Source organism: Chenopodium quinoa, unplaced genomic scaffold (genome assembly GCF_001683475.1).
Source record: "Chenopodium quinoa cultivar QQ74 unplaced genomic scaffold, ASM168347v1, whole genome shotgun sequence".
In the NCBI taxonomy this organism is placed as follows: Eukaryota; Viridiplantae; Streptophyta; class Magnoliopsida; order Caryophyllales; family Amaranthaceae; genus Chenopodium; species Chenopodium quinoa.
This window is the reverse complement of record NW_018744113.1, coordinates 2,248,625-2,259,958: the sequence shown is the minus strand read 5'-3', so window position 1 is coordinate 2,259,958 and position 11,334 is coordinate 2,248,625. Positions and strand designations below refer to the sequence as shown.

The 11,334-nt window shown below is 34.6% G+C and overlaps 1 protein-coding gene across 1 annotated transcript; it reads right to left on the bottom strand.

The window, feature by feature from the left end:
- Positions 1-10,327, bottom strand: LOC110692492 (7-hydroxymethyl chlorophyll a reductase, chloroplastic-like). Its single transcript, XM_021869502.1, has 19 exons — positions 10,179-10,327; positions 9,981-10,089; positions 8,720-8,804; positions 5,922-6,033; positions 5,284-5,368; positions 5,155-5,196; positions 4,426-4,504; positions 3,897-3,948; positions 3,747-3,809; positions 2,711-2,808; positions 2,443-2,478; positions 2,289-2,350; positions 2,164-2,191; positions 1,855-1,934; positions 1,205-1,274; positions 1,052-1,109; positions 577-641; positions 406-500; positions 1-329 (listed from the first exon to the last, which is right to left on the bottom strand). Exons 1-19 carry the CDS (start codon positions 10,246-10,248, stop codon positions 230-232), a joined length of 1,389 nt encoding a protein of 462 aa, XP_021725194.1. The 5' UTR covers positions 10,249-10,327; the 3' UTR covers positions 1-229.
- Positions 10,328-11,334: the final 1,007 nt, after the last annotated feature.

Sequence of the window (11,334 nt, the reverse complement as noted above, 5' to 3'; positions counted from 1 at the left end):
TGAAAAAGAGAAAATGTGATAGCATAATGCGTTTTTAGAAGATAAGCCTTTCTATGTACACGTAAATCTTACCAATAAAAAAGGTAGTACAGCTGCATAACTAGGCCAAAACAGGAAAAATACTTTTCCAGAAGAATGTTTCATGCTACACATTGGAATAACTGACCTAGATTAACGAACTCACATGCTAAACCTCTGGATAAGCATAATTGTTTTATCCAATAATATATTATCCGCTCCTTGATCTGGAAATCATCTTGTCAATTTCACCGGTTTTATTGTACATCTCAACAAGTTTCCTTGCGTATGAAGGTACATGCATAGTGGCCCTGGTTTCAGTGCATATATTTAGTACCATGTGTATGATAATCCCTAAAGAATTAGGATTATATATTAAATACTCACCTCTCCTTCCCCAAGACACGATTTACATGCAGATAGTTCCGAATGGTATGATAATCAAGTGAATAACGGGCAAACTCCAAACCCTTTGGTCCAATCTGGATAAAGAAATTAGTGAAAAAGGGGTCATTGCTAGTACCTGTGACCGTAAAGTGTTCCATCAAAGATACTTACAAAGTTAAGGACAGCTGCAATCAGATTTCCGATAAATTTTGGAGCAGGCTGAGAAGGTCCCATGCCTGCAAAAAAACGAGCAAAATTAGCAAGAGTCAATCAACTTCAAAGCTACTGCACAAGGAGATGCAATTAAGCTGTAAGAATTTTTAAAGCAAAAAGCCTAAATTCCCTCTAAGCCATTTGATCCCCAGAAACACCACTATTCTCCAAAAGATATATTAAAAAAAAAAAAAAGGGGGGGGGGGAAGGTGGTCTTTTATCCTATTATTTACTTGATTCATCAGAATTCTGAAAAAGCATTAGATTTTTGTTTTGAAGACGTAATATTATATTAAATATTCCAATTTTACAAAATGGCCAATAGTTATAATTTATGTTTCAGCAATTACAGAATAACACTAACACTCCTTTCCCTTGTGTAGTAAAAGAGAATAATTGTAGCACTCATAGCTCAAAACCATATAATACATACCAAATTTAGCATCATCATCTGCTTTAACAGTCTCCACTACAAATGGACGCCTATTTCCCTGAACACCAGAATCAGCACAAAAACTCAGTTGTTAAGAAATTTACAAAACAAATGATGCTCTAAAACAGCTTGAAGATAGTTTGGAATATGTACACTGCTCATAGTGGGAGTAATTTCTATGAGGTTTTTAATGAGGCTCAACATCTCCCTACCACGTTCATTCCTGTAATAAATGACAATAGATATAAGGAAAAAAAGATCTAATTTTGTTGCTTTTATATCAGAGACTATTTATCACAAACCACAATTGCAGAAGAAAACACGCCTTGTAAGCATGCATGAATTGAAAGGACAATTAAGAAAGGTGGGTTGGGGAGTGTGGTGACTGGTGAGGTTTCTAAAAGAAATAATGTGTAAAATGTGGGACGGAAATATTGGAAAATACTAACATTACTTACTAAACTTAAATAGAAATAAAAGTATACACATGAAAATACCCGCTTAGCTTTATTAACAATAAACTAGGAAGGATGTTTTCCTTCCTTCCGAAACCATTGTAAATAAGCATTCAACTAGTAAAGTCTACACACCCACTGTCACATGCTTAGTTTCTTTATATTTGATAAAGTTTACTGTGTTAAGTTTCCTTACTAACCAACTTTTAGAGGATCTACTTAAACCTTATTGAATGTAGCTAGTTCCAACCCTATCTCTGTAGGGTAAGGGAGAAGAGGGGTCCATGGGTATTTAAACTATGTAATCTACGATATCTGAGACACAACTGAGGAGGAAACTTCACTCACCTAACAGTGACATACTGTGGATGTTGTGTCATGCTGGTACCAGAATACTTTGGAACTCCCATATATCCTACTACCAAATCCTAATACCACATGAAAATTTCAAATATCAATATAAGATACAAGCTTGAAAGAATCATTTAAAAAAAAAATAAAGATATTCAGATTAATCATAAATTCATAACCATACCCAGTTAAAAAGAAAAAGTAAAAATAGAAAATTATGAAACAAGTATAACTCATATGCACAAAAACTAACATGATTATGTTAAGAAAGATAGCACAACATCTTTTAGACAAATAGATACTCACCGCCAATGCATTTGTGTAGTCAAAACAACTGCAAAAAGACAGTCACATATCAGAATGATTGGATGGAAGAAATTTTGAAAGCATACACTGCATAGTTTATAGCAGACTAGCCATGCAACCAATACCTATAGCAGGATGGGGCAATGACATCAACCAAATCATTGGCTGGTAGACAGAAGTATGGGACCTGTTTGATATAGAAGATTAGAATCTATACGTAGTGCATAAACCAAGATGATCACTCATGATGCTGATGGGAAGTTCAAATTTTCATCTTACTTCTTCAATATGGCCATCCAAATGCTTCAAATGGACCTAGGACAATCAATGAAAGATTGCATTAATATAGGATACTAGTAGCTAATTATATCTGCTCAATCTATCTTCAGCAAGAAAACTTAAACAAAGTTAGAATACCCAGCAAGAAAATGAGGGCCACTGAACCTTTGTCAAGAAATGTGAATGAGCACATTATAAGGTCAGCAGCAGCACATGAACATGGAAATTCACAACAATTCGGCAAAGCAATTAAAGAAAAAATTAGAACCTTGTAATCTTGCATGAATTCATAATGAAGCACTGTGTCTGGATCACTGCTTGCAGCTCTTAAAAACTTGTCCAGTCCGTCTCGTGTTCCATTGTCCACTGTTGACAAGAGAAAGTGAAAAACATAGATTACCTATCTGCCCACAATTTTCAAATAAGGACACTTAGAGTGACCTTCGCTCACAGAGCTCCTGATCATTTTAGACAGAACAACGACATCAATCTAATCTATGAAAAGCCAAAAAGCATGTGTTGCTCAAAGTTTCATGTAGTAGCACCATGTACAGAAATTATGAGGCCAACAATGGATTGATCAGCATCTCAGATAATATAACAATTAAAACATCTAAGACTATGTTCTCTTCACCTGAAATTGTGTTTTGGACTAGATTTTTTAAGGTATGGTTTGGATTGATATGAACTTTTCTAGTCTACACTTGTCTAATATTATCTCCTACTTTGATGGAACTTTGGCCACAAAATCATGTTAATAGGAAGAAAAAAAAAATTTATCGAATGGGATCTTGTTAGATCTACCTCAATGTGTATTTTCCAAATTCTAATTATCATACACTATTACGGAATTAAAGATACTTAATGAATGGGAAAAAGAGGTTTAAATTTCTTTGGTCAGGTCGAATCTGGTTTGACTTTAACAATAAATAATTAAGTTCCTGAAGAGATGAGAGCTATGTTACACAGACTACAGATTTATATCAAGTAGCTTTGTTGGTCTGTTGGTTAATCAATACGTAGACGTGGATTGGACACTTCAACCCTAAGCCGAGACGGGCACTTGGACACATACTTGTGTCAGACATGAGTACCCAAGTACGAGCAACATAGGAAGAGAGCATATCCTAAAACATAAAGCTACTGCTAGAATGTAGATGACAACAGAACACAGATTTTCTAACAGAGGTTAAGTAAAAACCCTAAGCATACTAATTCAACCCCCCTCCATATAATACAAAAATATAAATGATAATAAAAAGTAAAAATAAATCCATCTCAAAAAAGTCTAGACATAAACTCACCGCAATTGGTGCCAAGAACATACAGTTTTTCCAAATTCAAATATTTTTCCACCGATCTCAGTGCTGCAGTTAAGTTATCCTGCATATCAGTCCTAAGTCATGAGAAATCATATGAAGATACACCTTGCCAAGTTCTGGAGGAGAACACACCTTGCACTTGACAGCCAACACCACAGAAGAGAAGACGTTTTACACCAGCTGCCTGTCAGATCCAAAACATTACTAGATAAATTCTGGGCATGGAAGAATTCCTATTTTCTTATTTATATTAGAATAACATTAGAACACTACTCCCTCTATTTCAAAGTGATTTTCCCAGCTTTCATTACACAAATATGAGACATATAAACACGATTCCATACTAAATTACAGCAGAGCATTGTATTACGAATCCTATGATAAGATATGAGTAATATCTACAACAATAGATAACAACAAAATTGTATTCATAGTTCCATACATACTTATGCCTTGTTTAGTCCTTTTTTGTATTTAGCTAAGTCTAAAAGGGATTACTTATATATCAAAAGGTAGTACACATCAATATATTTCTCAACACGATGCAGGTTTTGCATTTTGCTTAAAGGCAAACATCTCCATATTATATTGTACTTGAAGAACTTGGGGTAATCAAGGAAAAAAAATAATTTGCTAAAGCTATTAAAAATTTATCAGGCACCTCAACCAGGGCAAGTGTGTCAAGATTTGGAGACAAAGTTGGCTTAACACCTTTTGCTGCAATTACTTCATCCGGTGTCCTGTTCAACAGGAGGAAAAAATAAACAAGCTGCTTCAGATTGTGAAAATACACGCAAACGGCTAATATAAGCATTAGGGGTGGGCTAAGAAATCCGAACGGAAATTTAGGAAGTCTGATCCAATTTTTATATCTGAAAATGTTTGATTGGATTCAGATTGCATTTGAAAACATTCGGATATGGTTTGAAAACAATTTTTAAAATAAGATAGCAAAAGCAAAAGCCTTGCATTGCAAGCACCATGCCTCACTGCTAACCTCATACATTACACACTCAGCTGAATTCATTGACGTTATGTACTCCATAATATGCTAATTTTTTAGAACTCCTTCAATATTGATAAATTGTTGTACTGATGTCTTTAACTTGGTTTTTTTTTTCAGGTAAATCAAGTTTTTCTTTTGTTTTGGCATTCATTACACCTGACAAACATTAAACCTTAGAAATTTAGCAAGTAACAAGAACGCTGGGAGAGGGGGGGCACTTAATTGAGTTCTTCTGATCTGATATCTGGATAAAATTTTGATCTAAAATATTTGTATATTTGAAATTCGAACTGTATAAGATATCCAGTTTGGCCAGCCCTAATAAACAACGCAGAATAAATTTCCACAGCAAATCATCTTTAGCATAGCACTTAATAAACATACCTAGCTAATACAGGCCTTGGACTGAATCTATCCTCCGGATCACTGCAAGGATAAACATGGGACAGTTAGAGTACAAGTGATCATGAAAACAATATATAACCACAAGTTGCTATCAAACTACACATTTACCTCTGCACGCAGATAACTGCTTCAACCAAGCCTGCTTTAAGCATTTCAACAGCAATAGTTGTCACTATACCCGTCCATTGTGCTCCTGTTAATAGCAAAATCAATCAACAATCCATCAGAATAGGAATACTGTCTCTGTATTGCAAAGAAGCCACAACCCCCCCCCCCCCCAAAAAAAAAAAAAAAAAAAAAAAAAGACAGTAACACACACAAAAAATAATAAATTTAAAATAAATACATTGAGGACAGCTGGACAGACTTATAGTTACAAGATGATATATCTACGTTTTATCGAGTTGCTGTTCAAGGCGATCTGCCAATTCAACAAAACAACAGAGAAGTAGTCTAGCACAAAATGAACTTCATCACCAACTTCCATTCCATCAATTGATACATATTTAATAACTTTATTTTAGATCAATAAAATTTCATAATGGAAAGTTTTCTTCTTTTCTGGTAAAGAACAAAAAAATTATAATTCTTTTGAGCTTTACATATAGTGAACAGGAACAGCAAGCTTTAATCATATTGAAAAAGACAAGATGGTCAGAACATCTCAAGATATATACATCATTGATCAGTATTTAAATCTTCAATGTCCAGCAAAGCCATGGCTCCATTTAGAGGATAATAGTTACCTTCAACAGGTTTTATTTTACGAGCATACAATAGATCCTCATAGACTCCTAGATATGTCTCATCAAGTGAATCCTCTTTCCTGCCTCTCCCATGGACCAAGGGCTCCAAAGTCTAGGAAATGAAAGAAGGTAAATTAGCTAGCCAGAATGGATTTGTATAGCATAGCAGAGCATGTCAAGACGCCTAAGACTTTTGAGGCAAAATGATGGAATTCTATGTCAGTCACTGTGAAGTGACCTGAGAAAGTGTAAAAGAATGTCCGCTCTAGTAATATGTTACTAACTTTTGATGTAGTTCTGCTCCAAGTACAAGAGAAAGAATCTGAAAGCATGAAGATAACAGACCAATCATCAAAGACAAAAGGAACATGTGGCAAAAATTGCCATGTGCCCACTTTACTGATTTAACTCTGGTTGATTAATCAAGTATCCATAAATACCTCAAACATTTTCATACAGTTAACATTTATATTCTAATTCAGTTCTCTATGGCATAAAAAGACTAGCTCATAGTTTACTCAGAAAAGTCACTTGTAAATGCTAGATCAAAAGTTTAAGCTGGAGAAAACACTTTCATCAGTCAATGCATACATGCCACTAGGCAATCATTGGGAGCTCTTATTTCCTTTTTCCATTTAGGAAACCTATGGGGACATGATTGAAGCAGTTGGGAGGGGTGAAAATGAAACAAGCCTACTCTGAAGGGACTAAAGCTTGGCTAGGTGAAAGTACAATCAAAATGCAACTTGCAAGACTTAGTCTAAGCTGAAATCCAAGCTAATTTTCAATTAAATTTTTTAAAAAGAGTAATTCATAACCTTTGTTAGGGGTAACAATGTTTGTCCAAAAGGATGTATCAAATTATTTAAGTGTCCAGAACCCAAGTCAGAAACTCTAGGATCCAACATAGGAACTTAAGATAATGAAAAGTCTGAACAACATAGGTTATCCCTTATATATAATAGTACAAGACTCAAGAAGCTTGAGTTGAGTTACAAACCAAGCATAGACCAAAGCTTCCAAATTGACAAGTTTGAGGTCAACTAGGAGATTATGTATAGGTGTTTGGAAGCCAAGTTTGAGTTTTGCTAAATCCCTTATCACCCTTATTTGGGAAGGAAAAAAGGACACATAGAAGCAAATACCTAAATTCTGCCTCTGATTCAAAATATAAAAGTTTCATTAGATTCCTTTTCATCCAAAACATAAGTCACCCTACATAATTATTAAACATCAACACAAACCTTGTTATGATATTATTGCAATATTTAAATGCTACTTCACACATATTTCACCAATTTACCATGTGTGAATTTGCTAAAATGACTTCCAATTTGTAGTAGGTGGAATAAACAATTAAAAAAGGTTGATTAAGTGCAATATAGACAAAGTAATATCTAGTGGTTTCATTATATATTCTCACCAGAGTGAAGTCCACTTGCATCTATATCAAAGATAAAGAAAAGGTTACTTGGGGATTTGTACTTCACTCTACAAAGCATAACATGAACACCAAACCCAATTTGATCATCTCAATAAAAGCAATGCCAAAGGATCAATTCAACCAAAAGTCTACGATAGAGGTTAAAGTACCAAGATTGATTTTATATTCTATCCTGTTGTGCCAAATGATAAATATATCACTTTAAAATAGGATGTGGATGAGATTTGAACTCATAAATTTCATGTCATGTTGTTTCTTGATACCATGTCAAAGGATTAACATCTTGCTCTCTTCACCTTATTTTGGTTAAACTAAAACTATTTTAAATAAAAGTATATTAATTTTGATGAACTTCAAATTATTTTAAATAATTAAAACTTATTTTTACTGGTTTTTTGTTATATTTGTTCTTAACGATTACTGAATTTACAAATTAAAACTTAGTTCTAATGAATTTAACTTAATTTTGCTAAATTAAACTTATTTTTTTACTCAACATAAATTATTCATTTCAACTAAATCTAAATTATTTTAAGTGAATATATAATAGCTTATAAATTAGGTTAATTTTCAAAATGCACACTTTTGAGAAGGGTAAGGACATGATGGAGTTAAGGGCAATAAGTAACAAACTTGAGAAAGTAGATAATGTTAGTGAATTGCCAAAATAAATCAATAGTTGATTTAGGGTATGGGAAATCGTGATTTTGATATAAGGTTTTGTTGTGGGATAGTCACGGTGTCATGGAAATGAAGATGCATTGATCACCGGTGGTGTTGAGGTTGTTGCAGTACAAATTAGATTTCAAAGTCTTTATATGATTTTATAATAATTATATGCTACTATATTATAGTTGTTAAAGTAGACTATTAGAGGCACACATCAATTATTGAAGAGACATGGGGGAATCATTCACTGTATGTCTGAATAGCAAGTAACTTTTAAGTGAAATACGGATGTAGTATGGTATAAGGTTGCAACGTTTGCTTTGAAATGACCAAAAGTTTTTAAAGCACCCCAATTTTGTCAGTTGAAAATACATTACAATACAGCCAAACCGAAATGATGCTTTAGTTTAGTAATTATAAACCATGTGAGGAAGATCAACACATTGGTTCTACATAAATCATACAATGTGTTCAAGAAAAGAAGAACAAAGAAATATGCAATCTTAAGGCTTGAGAGGCAAATTCAAGTCCTATTTAATTCAATTCCAAGCATCAATTTACAACACATGCACACAAATTATTGAAACAGTAAACAAAGTAACATTTTAGCCTGTCAAAAAGGAGCCACTTGGTAATAATAACTACTGCAGAGTTTAACAATATATAAAGAAGAGAAGGAGCATACTTCTATTCTAGACATGCCATCTCCCAAGAAAGCACATGCCTCCTTCACATGAGCTATGTAATAAGTATCACAAAGTCCACATCGACTGCGCCATTAAAAAATAAAATTGTTAAACTTTTCCCAATAACTTCATTTGACTTGAAAACTGAAAATTGTAACAGATAAACAAGAGTCACATTAATTCATCCATTTCAATATAATAAGCCACGTTTACCTTTAACCAAAAGGGTCAAACCCTTAACCACTTTGATATCAATTTTCATTAATTAAATATCGTTACAATATTTCCAAAAGGTTATTTGGGGATTTAATCCACCGTAACAGATGAGTAATAGTCGCAATTAATCCTTCGGTTTTAAAATAATAGGCCACGTTTCACTTTGATCATCAATTTTTCATAAATTAAATCACTATTGTTACACTTATTAAACTATTACCATTGCTACACTTGTTAAACTTAACTAGTCTTTTGGCTCGTGCATGGCACGGGCTGTTACTTAGGTTATTTATCGAGTTAAAAAGACTAATTAATTGTATTTCATATGTTTATGTAATGTGTACTAATTACTTAATTAGCTTAACTTTATTTCGAAAGGGAGGTGAAACTTTATTTAGAAAGGGAGGTGACATGTGGCATATTACTCCCTCCGTCACATATCTACATGCGTATTTCATTTTTTTAATATTCACATAAATTGGAGAAATAGGCTTGTAGATACGTGACGGAGGGGCAGTGATTTGTAATGACACATGGCATGAAAGAGGTTGTGGTTTGTGTTTTCATATACTTAGTATAGATTTGTAGTAATTTTAAAGCTTCCCTACCGATTCTGAAAGATACTATCGATTCTCATCACTCGCCTTTGTGGCTCTTTAAACACCAAAAGATAATGGAGTAGTCCACATTTTACCTTCGATGTCAAAACCTCATCACTATCATCATTAATTTCATATTAAACAACTAAAATTCAAAACTATTCTCAGTTTCTCATTAAATTAAACTAATTTGATACTCCTAATATTATTAATTACATACGAGTAAATCTTAGAGGTGCCAAAAACTAACACGGTACAAGTTGACTAACCAACTACTACTAATTAGACACGACATGACGATGAATCAGAATCACATGGACTCAACCCGAACACCCGATTCGATAGCTCTATTAAATAATTTCTCTCCAAATACAATTACTGTAAGTGACAAAAAATACCGCCATTAACAGCAATTATGTGAAAAGAGGAGAGAGAAAGGCGAAACCTGCAGTGATCTTTGGCAGGGTAAGTACCACCGGGAGGAATTGGTCGAGATTTTTCTCGCCAATCGGGTCGGACTTTTACGGATTTTGAATTCGGAGATTTAGAATTATCTGACAAAATTGATAAAAAAAAAACTGTGTTAGTAATTGATAATTGCTGCCATGGAAGATAAGGAGAAGGATTAGGGAAGAGAGAGGACCTGCAGATGAAGAAGAAGCGAAGACAGTGGACGGAGTGAAGGAGATGGAAGACATGAGCATGGTCGACATTGTCAATCTCTCAGCGTTGTGAATTTGTGATTGTGGTTATTATAATTTTTCAAGTTAATATCTCCAATTCAATGTAAATTTTTAAAATGGTTGTATCTTATGTCTTGGGTTCATACCAAAACGTTATCTAAGGTGTTCACGCCATAGTTCGATGGCATATGGTCATTAAGGACATTAACTCATTATGGATCGCGGTTTGTTTTGTGTCTAAAGTTATCGTGTTATGTTGTGTCATATTTAGGGGTGGGACTTCGATCTGGCAGTTCGGTTTGACCTCAGTTTGAAACGGTTTCGGTTTGAAATAGTTCGGGTTAAAACGGTTTCATTTAGACGGCGGGTCGGTTCAGTTCGGTTTTGATTAGTCATAGGTCGGTTCGGTTTCGGTTTATTTTTGTACGATTTAAATTCGGTTCGGGTCATAAACGGTTCGGTTTATAAACAGTTTGGGTCATAATCAGATCGGTTAGAAACGGGTCGCTTCAGGGGCGGATTTACTCGGGTCAATGCCGGTTCGGTTTTTAAACGGTTCGGTTAATAATCGGGTCGGTTTGAAACAGGTCGGTTCAGGGGCGGGTTTACCCGGGTCAATGCCCGTTCGGTTTATAAACGGTTCGGGTCATGATCTCACCGGTTTGAAACGGATCGGTTCAGGGGCGGTTTTACCGGGTCAACGTCGGTCCGGGTTCATATCAGTTCGGGTCATGAACGGATTATTTTGAAATGGGTCGGTTCAGGGGCGGGTTTACCCGGGTTAATGCTAGTTCGATTCATATCGGTTCGGTTTATACTCGGTTTGGTGCTAAAATCGTTCGGGTTAGTTTGGTAATCGGTTAAATTGGATCGGGTTGAAATCGAGTTCTAAAAAGTAGTTTTGACCAGTTAGCGCGTTTTGTTTTATATCAAGTTGGGACTAGTATTTCCATTTCATTAGCGGGTCGGCATAGGTTGGTGAAAAAAATAATGGATCGGGTAGAAATTGGGTTTTAAGAGATTTTTGACCGGTTAGCTATTTTCGTTTTATATAAAGTTGGGACTTCGTCACTTTATTTTCAGACATCGGATTATATACAATTACACAAATCTTCA